A 12,282-nucleotide genomic window follows, 5' to 3' on the forward strand; every position below is an offset into this window, starting at 1 on the left:
AACAGCAAATTCCAATTTTATATATTTCAGTTATTGTATTTTTATATATAATTCAGAAGATGTATTGTTTAAGAAAAAAAACAAAAGGAGCCAGCCTGAAATTCACTGGGCTAAATACAAGCAATCAATAACTCAGAAGAATCCATTGTTGACTAAATCAGATTTTTATATGCACTCAGGGTTCCAACAAACCTGATCTCTCAAAGTACCTTACATAATTTCATCAGCATATGCCTTGAAGTCAGCAACAGGCCAGTTTGGGTTTTATTAATTGCTTTATTAAATTTACACATACAAACACTAGTGTAGCCCATAATATTTTTTTCTGACATTCTGATTGTTTTCAATTAGCCCTAGTGAACCTCTTGCTTTTGTTTTAGATGATGTCTCTCCTACACATACCAAAAATAAGTATTTTCCATAATACAAGGGACTGAGAAACTTGCAGCTTCATACAATCTGTCTGAACCAATTCTTGATCCTCACAAGCATCACTTTGTATCATTACCACATGCTCAGATATTTCTCTAACCAACAAAACCAGCTTCTTGAAATTGTCTTGAACAAAAAATACCATTATTTATCGTTTTTTTCCCCACTTTTGGTAGTCATTTCTCAAATTATTCCATGGGGTGGACTCCTATCCAAAGAACACAGGACTTGGTAGTGAAGAATATGATCATGTAGCTTATCTAGATATTGCCTGGTTTCTCACAAGGAAACCAAGCAGAGTTAGCAGAAACAGCAATTTAATCTTACAATATTCCAAATAAGGCCTCAATAGCTTATTATAAAGTACTTATCTATCAAAAAAATTCATGGTTTTTTTTCTTATTACATTACTTGATTAGGCTCCAAAACAATCTTCTTACACAAGGGTAAATCTAGAGAAGGACTTGCTGTCTCAAATTTTTACTGCCATGAGTTTGCGATGGCTGAGTCACACATATGCAGAGGAGTTGTGAGTGACTTATGAAGGTCTTTCTCAAACAGTTGTCTATGAAAACTTTACAACAGCTCCACACGATCATATTTTGTTTATATTAGATTTTTAGACTCCCCTCCATTCCCTCTGCCCCAAAGTATAATTGATGCAATTGTTATTTGGGGCAGGGAAGGAGAAGAGGAGAAAAAGGGGAGGAATTTACTGCTGTCCACAAGTACAATATAAAGTCATTTTAATAGTAGTTTGAAAGTTTATACCATGATTTGTGAGATATATGATTTAATGTGGTGGCCATTCTACATACCACTTCACCAAGCACCAATCATTCTCTCTCAGATGCTTAGCTAACTGGTTCTTGCTCATATGCCCAGGAAAGTGATCACCATTTGTGTGGTCAGGAAGAAATTTTTCCCTAGGTTAGATTGGCAGTGACGTTGGGAGTTTTTTGCCTTCTTCTTCAGCATAGATAATGGCATAGAGAGTACACTTATAAAGTTTGCAGATGATACCAAGCTGGGAGGGGTTGCAAGTGCTTTGGAGGATAGGATTAAAATTCAAAATGGTCTGGACAAACTGGAGAAATGGTCTGAAGTAAATAGGATGAAATTCAATAAGGACAAATGCAAAGTACTCCACTTAGGAAGGAACAATCAGTTGCACACGTACAAAATGGGAAATGACTGCCTAAGAAGGAGTACTGCAGAAAGGGATCTAGGGGTCATAGTGGATCACAAGCTAAATATGAGTCAACAGTGTAACCCTGTTGCAAAAAAATTCTGGGATGTATTAGCAGGAGTATTGTAAGCAAGACACGAGAAGTAATTCTTCTGCTCTACTCCACATTGATTAGGCCTCAACTGGAGTATTGTGTCCAGTTCTGGGCGCCACATTTCAGGAAAGATGTGGACAAACTGGAGAAAATCCAGAGAAGAGCAACAAAAATGATTAAAGATCTAGAAAACATGACCGATGAGGGAAGATTGAAAAATCTGGGTTTGTTTAATCTGAAGAAGAGAAGACTGAGAGGCGACATGATAACAATTTTAAAGTACATAAAAGGTTGTTACAAGGAGGAGGGAGAAAAACTGTTGTTCTTAACCTCTGATGACAAGACAAGAAGCAATGGGCTTAAACTGCCGCAAGAGCGGTTTAGGTTGGACATTAGGAAAAACTTCCTGTCAAAGTGGTGAAGCACTGGAATAAATTGCCAAGGGAGGTTGTGGAATCTCCATCATTGGGGATTTTTAAGAGCAGGTTGGACAAACACCTGTCAGGAATGGTCTAGATAATACTTAGTCCTGTCTTGAGTGCAGGGGACTGGACTAAACAATCTCTCGAGATCCCTACCTGTTCTATGATTCTATAGGGTGCAGGCCACTTTCTGGGATTATCTGGATATATTTCACTTAATCAACTCCCTGCCATACAAGGGGCATTTGGCAGTGGTGCACCTCAGTCCCTCTTGTTCTCTGCCTCTGGCACATAATAGTTTAGTCTCTTGTGAGCTGTAATACTTTGGTCTAAGTTCAGTTATTGGCTTCAGTGTGGCGGTGCTGTTGGTGGCCTGTGATACAGAGGTCAGACTAGATAATCTGCTGGTTCCTTCTGGCCTTAATCTCTATGACCAATTTGCCTCAATCCTGATCTAGAAGGTTCAGGCCAACCTGGGAGATGTGCTACTTTCACACCTGCTTCACATAAAACCAAAGACAAGTTAGATGTACAGCAGCAACTTGACCTGCAGTCTTGAATTACAAGAATGTATCTATATCTGACACTGTGTCTATGTAGCTGTTCTAGTCAGAAGCTACATCATGTGCTAAAACAAGAAGCAGTTTGAATCCTCTGAATCTGACAGTGTAAAATATAGCATATTTTTCTGAGCTCTGTGTACAATATTTAGCAAACATATGCATTACTGTCAACAGAAAATGCTTATAAGTAAATTTTATCAAGAAAATACACTTAGGGAATCCTAAATTGACCAAAAAACTATTGGCTAACCCTGAAGAAGAGACCACACAGAAGGAAGATTCTTTTCACATGGATGCCTTTTTCATTGCATCATAGCTTTTACGTGCTCTTTGCTGTGCCCTGCCTTTTTCTCTGTGTGTAATTAAACTGATTTAAAGTCTAGTTTTACACATACATTGTTTATCAACCCTACTCCTAATAAATGCCTAGGACATGCTGCTTATAGCATTATGTTCTTTTCAAGATGGTACTGACAATTAGCAACCTCAGATTTAATTGCCATTTGATTAGGAAGATCTTTTGTTTATCTGCAGTCAATTGTTTTAGTCTGAGAGAGAATGATATCTCTTGAAGATTACTGGTTCCTTCCGCTCTCCAGGAAACAGAAGATGGTTTTGAAACCCTCAAACTCGTATGTAATACTTATTATGTTAGTATACAGCAATTTCTAGTAGCTTTGCTATATTCTTATGCTATATTCTTATTATGATGTTATGTCATCTGAATGCTTATGGTTAGTCATTAAAACACATATAAAATAAAATTCTTGCCTCAAAGAGCATGATAGTGAGGCTACTCCCTGAAGCATATCAGCTAGCACTCAGTAGCATCTTTATGTTTGTGAGAGCACTCCTTAGCGTGGGTTAAAGCCAGGAGTCCAGACGTTTCTAGAAGCTTTACGAATAATCCTCTCATTTTCAGGAGTACATTTAAATGTATGCTAATACCTGGCACGTGAACTCTATAACACTTCAAGAGAAGTTGAGTTCAGATCTTTCAAAAGAATACTATTCTATTCTCTGTTTTGTTATTTAAACTTAACTTGAGTACAACTGTATACTTTGATTTTGTGTGATGCCATCTCACTCTGTCTGAATTGTGTAAATGAACCAGTTTCACGAGTGGCTTTGAGATACAAGACAGCAGCTACTCCGATACTTGACAGAAAATTTGAATACGCCAGTTAACTGACACATTTTTGAATACCTTCCGTGCTCTAATAAATGCTTTAACACACAGAAATCGCTGCAGCAACATGAAAAGTATTTAAGAACAAGAAAAAACACTCATACACTCTGAAGTTTTTACCTTTTCCACTTTTTAACAGCTTTCTAATAGCAAAAAATATATTTCGGTACAACAGTGGAATTTGAGTCATCATGGCCAAATGATTACAGTGCAAACCCCAGATTCTTCTGTGGCTCTGCAGGCTTCTGGTCCCCATGGTAACTAAACCTCAGATATTGTCCTCCACTCAGCTGGAGTACAAAGTATTGGGAGGCTTTTGTGTCTGATGAGATTTCTTCCACAACCTTCTAGCAACAGACCCTAGTGCTTCCTCCTGACTCTTTTCTAATTGAGATGCAAATTAATCTCTGTGGCTGATTACACTTCCCTTAAAAAGAAAAGGAGTACTTGTGGCACCTTAGAGACTAACCAATTTATTTGAGCATAAGCTTTCGTGAGCTGAAGTGAGCTGTAGCTCACAAAAGCTTATGCTCAAATAAATTGGTTAGTCTCTAAGGTGCCACAAGTACTCCTTTTCTTTTTGCAAATACAGACTAACACGGCTGTTACTCTGAAACTTCCCTTAAAGCTACTGATAAGTGCAGCTGTAACCAGAGTTTACAGACTTTCCAACAAGTGACTTCAGTTGCCATTATTTGCATGAGACTGCCAGGACTTTACAGCCCACTATCTAGGAGATGTAGATCACTTCCCCTTCGGCAGTGCCAGCATTTTATTCACTGTATGTTGTTTAAATTTAAAGTGAAAATGAAAGCAAACTCTGCTATTTGAAATAAATGTTTTACAATTATTGTACTGTCCCCAAAATTATTTTGCTCTTTGCACCATGTTTCTGACTACACTATCATTTGCCGTAATGCAGTTTTTTACTTTATTCTCAAGTCTAGGTCATAAACACATTTCTGAAGCCCCCTAATTGTTTTTGTTGCCGTTCTTGGAAAGCCTTCTGCTTTGTCAATATTTTACTGCTACTGAGATGTCCAGAACTAACTGGAATATTCCAGGTATGGACTTAGCGGAGATACAATGCTCTGCATCACTATCGTTTACCACACCATATAGTGTCAGATTACCAGTTTCCACCTATACACAGAATAAAAAGTATCTTTGGTAATTTTGTGGTAATGGTTGACAAATGTTGACTTTTTAATGGCTTGTACTTTAAAGAGAATGGGAACGCCAGGTCTCTGGTTTTCAGCCAGAAAGTCCGGTTGAAAGGAGACCTGTACAGTGGCCAGTCACATGTACTGACCGGATACCAAAAGTCCAGTTGCCATGGGTGGGGGGGCCAAGGGAGGAGGCTCTGGGTCATCAACCCATGCCAGCCCCTGCTCAGTGGGGGCTGCCTCCTACCTGCAGCTCGGGAGCCTGCCTGCCCAGTCCTAGCCCCGAAGCAGAGGGAGCGCTGCTGGTGGTGGTGGTGGATGGGGGAGAGGAGATAAGTGGACAGGACCAAGTAAGGAGGAAGGGGTTGGGGGGGAGAGCCAGGCGGGATGAGGGCAGGGCCTCGGGGGAAGAGGTAGGGCGAGAGGAGGTTCCAGCTCTCCTGCTGCGGTGTTCAGTTTTTAGAAATTAGAAGGTTGGCAATCCTATCCATGAGATGCACTTCTTTTATACATACGTACCCTAAAGCTGCAACAACTTTTTTGGTATCATATCCCCAGTGCAAAGTCATGTTTATTTTGCTGTCCAGTCTCAATCTTAATTCTTTCAGCGTTATTGCTTTCTGGGTTTACCCTTTCCATTGAATATTTTTTTTTTAATTATTTCACTCCCAGTGGCGCTGGAACAGTTTTTGGAGTGGGAGTGCTGACCTGCACCCCTCTAGCTCCAGCCCCTAGAGCTGGGACCGGGAGCAGGGCCATGGCTCTGGGAGGGGGGACGGGGCCACAGCTAGGGGCAGGTCAGAGTCCCAGGCATAGGGCTGGCAGCAGAGCCCCGGCAGCAAGGCAAGACCCTGCATGCGATCTGGCGGCCAGTGGATCCCCCGGGCATGGGACCGGCGGTCAGATGGGACCCTGTGGCCTGCAGTGGAGCCCCCAGGCTGTAGCGGGGCTGGTGGCCAGGACGCCAGGCACAGAACCTGGGGTGCTGAGGCACCCCCTACATCCCTTCTTTCCGTGCCTACGTTCACTCTAGATTTCCTAACAAGTGTTTTTTCAAAGTTTTCTTTTTCCTCATTTAAGTTTAGAACTTGTGCAGTTTTTATCATCTGAAAAATTTTATTAAATGCTAACTAACCCATTTCTTTTTGTCATTTTAAAAAACTGAACCCCTAAGAATTTATGATCTTAGGGTCTAATTCTGCAACTCACGCCAAGTAGCACTTACTCATGATCGGAGTCCCATTAAGTGGGACTAGATACTCAGCATGCATAAGCATTGTAAAAATCAGGCCCTAAACAAGGATGTAAATGAGACGGGACATAAACTTCAGCACCTGCTAGACATCGTCCCTGAAACTCAACACATTTCTGTTTATCATTACAATTTGGTTATGGTTCTTCAGCTCATTTCCAGTCTATGTGGCGCTGTCCATACCTAGGAAAATCTCATTAAATGCTGAGAGTAAGCTTTCCTGAGACATCAGAAAAGCTTCAATAATATTTTAACACTGTACACTTATTGAAACTACTGTTTTTTGTAATTTTGTCAAAAATGGAAATAAATGTACCTGGCAAGATGTGTTCATGACTAACTCATGATTCTATTAACCTGTAGATGCTTAGAAACTTTTTTCTCAGTATTTCTCCTATTATTTTACTGGGGTTTGGAGCAATTCTTTTTTCACAAGGAATCGCTGGGAGATAATTACCAGGATAATTATCCTTTCCCTTTTTAGAAGAAAAGAGGACATTGATCTTCTCAGATCTTATAACTCAATCACTACCTTATTCAAGTACTTCTGTTTAAAAATCACAGGGCGCTGCTCAAGGAATATGTTTAGTTAGTAATCAAATAAAAATTTTCTTCTTAACATAGTCACTCTCAAAACGCCAAGGTTGGATATCACCAAAATACAACATATGAAAACTATGGAAACGTATACATATTGAGCATTTCATTATATTACTAATTCCTGAAGTTTCTCCCTTTTGGTTTAAGCATTTTATGAGCATATGTGTGCATGGAAAATTATAGTTGTATATATGAACTTACTGAGCCTATCCTGTCAATCCCCCTCCATTCCTTTCCTATTTCCAAACAATAGCCTGACAGATTCCTCCACCTAACAGGCTGAAGCCAAACACCTGCCTTCTCATCCCATGACAGATCCTCAGGTCCCTAGAGTGCTCTGTTCTATCTTGTTTTCTCCACCAGCAATCACCTGCTTCAACAAACTCCCTCTGGCAGGGGTTTCCAACAAAATGTTCTGTCCCCTTAAGAAAGTTACCAAACCTTTACTTTGTGCTTAAAAGGTGAATCTTTATTCTCTCTCACATCCAATAAAAGTTGCTTAGGACTTTCCACCCTACTCCAGCTTTTTCCCTTCTCTGATGTCACCTCCCCACTACATTACCTGTTGTGAGGTCCAGCTGCCTTTGTCAGGCTCCAGTATTTCTACTTTCCATTCACATCACATTACCATATGCACAGTATGGTTTGATGCCAAAGTGCACATGTGCAAAGTAATGATGCTGCTAGACCTCACAATGGCCCCAGAAGGGTACAGTGGCATGTATCATACCTAGTCTGTGTGTGTGTTGCATTTAAGTAGAGAGAGAAAGAGGCCTGGCGAATGTTGGGTCATAGCAGGCTGGTGAAAACCAAATGCCTATGGTGTGTGGAGAGACTCTAGAGAGCCTTAAGGCCTATGGGAGATGAAAGTCACTATGATCTCTCTGTACATTAAGTGGATGGAGCTGTGACAGTGAAGGAACTGGGGACCTGTTTATGGGGTACTGTTACCTTAATAGGAACCTTAAATATGGTTTGTTTTGGAGAAAACATCTGAATGATATAGTTCCTTATGAAAACCAGTTTATTTATCCCTAGTATTCTTGTATGGATATATTCATTTATATAAAATAAAACTTTTCTTCTTAACACAGTCACCCTCAGGCTCCAGCATATCACCCTCAAATGCTATTACACACACACACACACACACACACACACACACAGAGTTAGATACACACACACAAACACACACATATATATATATATGCTCGAGTGCTAGGGATTAGTCAAGTGGTTCTCATCAGGTAACTGTATCAGACCTGAGCTCTTTCTTTAAAACTAATCCAAGCCTCTGGGTGCGCGCATGCACACATATATGTATATCACTACCTATGCCACAGACTCTGACACACAAGCATAAACTGTTAAGATATGTGTTTTAATATGTATACAGTGCTCTGAAGCTAGAAAATGCTACAGTATTTATACTTGCTATGTATCATTGTTTTAGGTGAAGGAGCTCAGCTTTAGAGAAATAGGTTTTGGACTTGATATCCAATGACCATGATTTGATTTTAAAATCATTGGTTAACTTGGGAATTGTAACCATAGCAAGTGGCAAACTTCCAGTTTTCAGCACTCTAGACGTTGAAAAAAGTCCACTGATTGCCCACTAGGGAAAAAAATAAGCAGATGGCAGTTGAGCTAGCCCTCGCCACTGAGAAAGAACAGTGACCACTAGATAAAGGCTAAACTTGACAGATTCTACTTAGCCTGCTGAGGAAGTTATTACAGGAAAATCTAGGAGGAACAAAGGGCAAGGATGAACATTACATCAAATCATATCTTCTGTTTTCCTACTGTGTCAAAGATCATTTTTCCCTTAGAGGTAATGGCATGTTTTTCACTCTTATAATCTCTGTTACTGTATTCCGGTTACCAGCAATACTAGACTGATTGTTTTATTGTCAAACACAGCTTAACACATCTGCTCATACAGTCAAGGTTACAGACAGAGGGAACTACTTTGACAGTAGTACTTAGCTGAATTACCCACTCATGACACAAAAGTGAAAAAGCTAGCGAGTTTTGAGTCTGCTTTTAAGTACTGACATAATCTTATAACTAAGGTAGCGTGTGGGCTTGCCTGTGCAACTCCAAACAACTTCACCTGGTTTAAACTGAAGAGGAAAAACAAAAAAGATAATAAAATGTTATTTAGTGTCTTTGATTCTTATACAAATCTTCATTTCTGAAGCTTTCCACCAACACAATTAATCAAATTTAGCTCTTCTACAAAAATTACAATTTCTTACATAGCCATAGTAACTAGAAAAATCGAACCTAAAATGTGCATGCCTCTGATAAACTCTAACAAAGCCATCTTTCCTTCATCACAAAGATTGAGCATTCCAGTTGTTTCATCTCAGGAAAATCAAGCGAGGCATCCCTCATTACATAATTCAAAAGCCCCCAAATTAAAAGCCTCCAAAATAAACTGAAATAAGATGAGTGCTGATCCATAGAAACATATGGGACTGTTAGCAATGTGGTTAATGAAGCACGCTAGAGTAATTTTATAACATTAGTGGCATTAAGAGAAAAGAAAACCAGAATGTCAAGTAATGAGTGATTTTATGCGATTAGCCTGCATACCACGCAAGAATAATAATTCACACTACACAATTCTACAATATTGAAGCATGCCTTCCAGTTACCTATAACTACTGCTGGAAGAATGTGTTCTCAAAATTCTATGATGCAATGTGGGTAAAATGAAAAATGGAGATAAAGACTGATAAATATCAATACCATTGGCCAAATGCTACCTATCTTAGTGATGTGAAGATTCCCAAAGAAGACTGTGGAAATACTTGCATTATTACATAAGGGAGTAGAACTGGGCTCCTTTTGTAAATATTAAGCTAATATAAACAACTATTTTCTCTGTGCTTCAGAAATTTGCAAATAATCCCTCTTAAATTTTATAGCACCATTACATCTAACAGTATACCTGTTGACTCTGCAATTAACAGGAAAGTCCAAAAATGCTTGTATTGTTATCCTTTATTTTTAAAGCATACCATATCAGATTAAAGCTCAGCAAGAATGAGTCTAAAAACATCCTGCTTGATATGAAGAAAGCTTTGACATTTTCCTGATGCACAGTTCTTAGTATAAGTCCAAGTGAAGAGATCTCATTCGCACTTACCTCTACCAGAAGAATATTTGTACTTATGATTCCTACATTCAGATTGCATAAAATGCACAGAAGGAAAGGATACAAGCTCTGGTAGAGGGGTATGAGAGATTTCACAGCCCTGCTGGCATTGATGCATGTGGCACATATAAGGCTTGGCAGCAGTTTTGCAGTCACTATTGCTCCATCAAACAGAGGACCAAAAAATGGCACCTGCAATCCAAAAAATAGAAGTAATAGTATTTTCAGATACAGCATTCTCCAGTCTTAAAATGATGGTATAACTGGGGGTGGAGGGAGATTTTCAAAGGCACAAATAGAAACTAGGTACTCAATCCCCATTGACTTTCCAAAGGAGTAGGGCACCTAACTTACCTTTGTGCCTTTGAAAATCTATTCCGAGGACATTATATTAAATTCTGCAATACACAAATAGGGATCAATGAGGTTTTGGAAGGGAAGATTACAAAAATGAAAAATATCCAACACATTATCTCTTTATAATGAGCCTGCTCCACTATTTCTGACAGAAACAAAATAAGCATGTTATTACATGTACCAAATAATCTTCTAGTAAGACATTCATGGCGATATTTTGTTTTCAAGAAAACATACATTTGTTCAGATCTGGCATTGTGCTCTCAGCTAAATATTTGTATACCTAAAGTTTTGCCACTGGATATTCTTCACAAATACCATCAGTTCCCATCTCTCTTGGAGACCAGGAAGATACTGCTAAATAGTTTTTCACAGGCTGATTGCAGACATAAAAAAATTGATTAGTTCCTACTGCATGGATATTAGGGATGTAGTCTCTCCTCCATCCCATCACTTGGGCTACAATCAGAAGAAAGGTAAGTCAATCATACTCAGTAGAATTTAGCTTTGGTAAGTACTGCAAAGCAGGTTTTTTGGTCACAGATTTTTCTCCTCAGATTGTAATTTTTGCTTGAGCACAAAGCTATAGCTTAAACTGTAGCACAGATTAAAGTAAGAACAGAAACATTTGTTGGCAGCTGTCAGTATTTGCATTTATATATAAAAGTAGCATTAAGATATAATGTGGAAGTAACTTAGATACTTAGACATCCATAACCTGTTTTGAATAAAGTGAGTCTTTAGGTTTATTCTCATAAACCATAGCATTGGGGTGTAGTCATGAGTTTGGAATGGCTTCCTGTCTAGCTCCCTGAAGAACAGTCACACAAGGAAAAGTATAGCTTAACGAAAAGGTAACAAGTAAAACTGAAGTCTCCATGGGATGCAAGTAAAGAGAAAATCCCCAAAGAGGTCAAGAATCTGGTACAGGTGGTAGGTAAACTTGAGTGAAAGACTGGATTGAGCTAAGTATAAAAAATAGGGCTGTCAAGGGATTAAAAAAATTCATCACGATTAATCACACGATTAATCGCACTGTTAAACAATAACAGAACACCGTTTATTTAAATACTTTTGGACCTTTTCTACATTGTCAAATATAATGATTTCAATTACAACACAAAATACAAAGTGTACAGTGCTCACTTTATTTTTTATTACAAATATTTGCACTGTAAAAAACAAAAGAAATAGTATTTTTCAATTCACCTAATACAAATACTGTAGTGCAATCTCTTTATCATGAAAGTTGAACTTACAAATGTAGAATTATGTACAAAAAACCCCTGCATTTAAAAATAAAATAGCATAAAACTTTAGAGCCTACAAGTCCAATCAGTCCTACTTCTTGTTCAGCCAATTGCTCATACTAGTTTGTTTACATTTGCAAAAGATAATGCTGCCTACTTCTTGTTTACAATGTCACCTGAAAGTGAGAACAGGTGTTTGCATGACACTGTTGTAGTTAGTGTCACAAGATATTTACGTGCCAGATGCACTAAAGATTCATATGTCCGTTCATGCTTCAACCACCATTCCAGGGGACATGCATCCATGCTGATGACAGGTTCTGCTTGATAACCATCCAAAGCAATGTAGAAAGATGCATGTTCATTTTCATCATCATGAGCCAAATGCCACAGAAGGTTGATTTTCTTTTTTTGGTGGTTTGGGTTCTGTAGTTTCTGCATGACAGTGTTGATCTTTTAAGACTTCTGAAAGCATGCTCCACACCTCATCCTTCTCAGATTTTGGAAGGCACTTCAGATTCTTAAATCTTGGGTCCAGCACTGTAGCTATCTTTGGAAAATTCACATTGGTATCTTCTTTGCATTTTGTCAAATTTGCAGTGAAA

General features: G+C 38.8%; 1 protein-coding gene across 5 annotated transcripts in view; it reads right to left on the reverse strand.

Annotated features, from left to right (window-relative positions):
- RALGAPA2 (Ral GTPase activating protein catalytic subunit alpha 2) overlaps positions 1–12,282 on the reverse strand; it is a 303,204-nt gene that overhangs the window by 92,423 nt on the left and 198,499 nt on the right. For all 5 annotated transcript variants that reach the window (XR_007355571.2, XM_048842432.2, XM_048842433.2 and 2 more), the window contains one exon: positions 10,135–10,262. Coding sequence is in view for 4 of the 5 variants with exons in the window: in XM_048842432.2 (XP_048698389.2) it covers positions 10,135–10,262 (128 nt within the window). In the remaining variant the exon portion in view is untranslated. The remainder of the gene's footprint in view (positions 1–10,134; positions 10,263–12,282) is intronic.

Source organism: Caretta caretta, chromosome 3 (genome assembly GCF_965140235.1).
Source record: "Caretta caretta isolate rCarCar2 chromosome 3, rCarCar1.hap1, whole genome shotgun sequence".
NCBI lineage: Eukaryota > Metazoa > Chordata > Testudines > Cheloniidae > Caretta > Caretta caretta.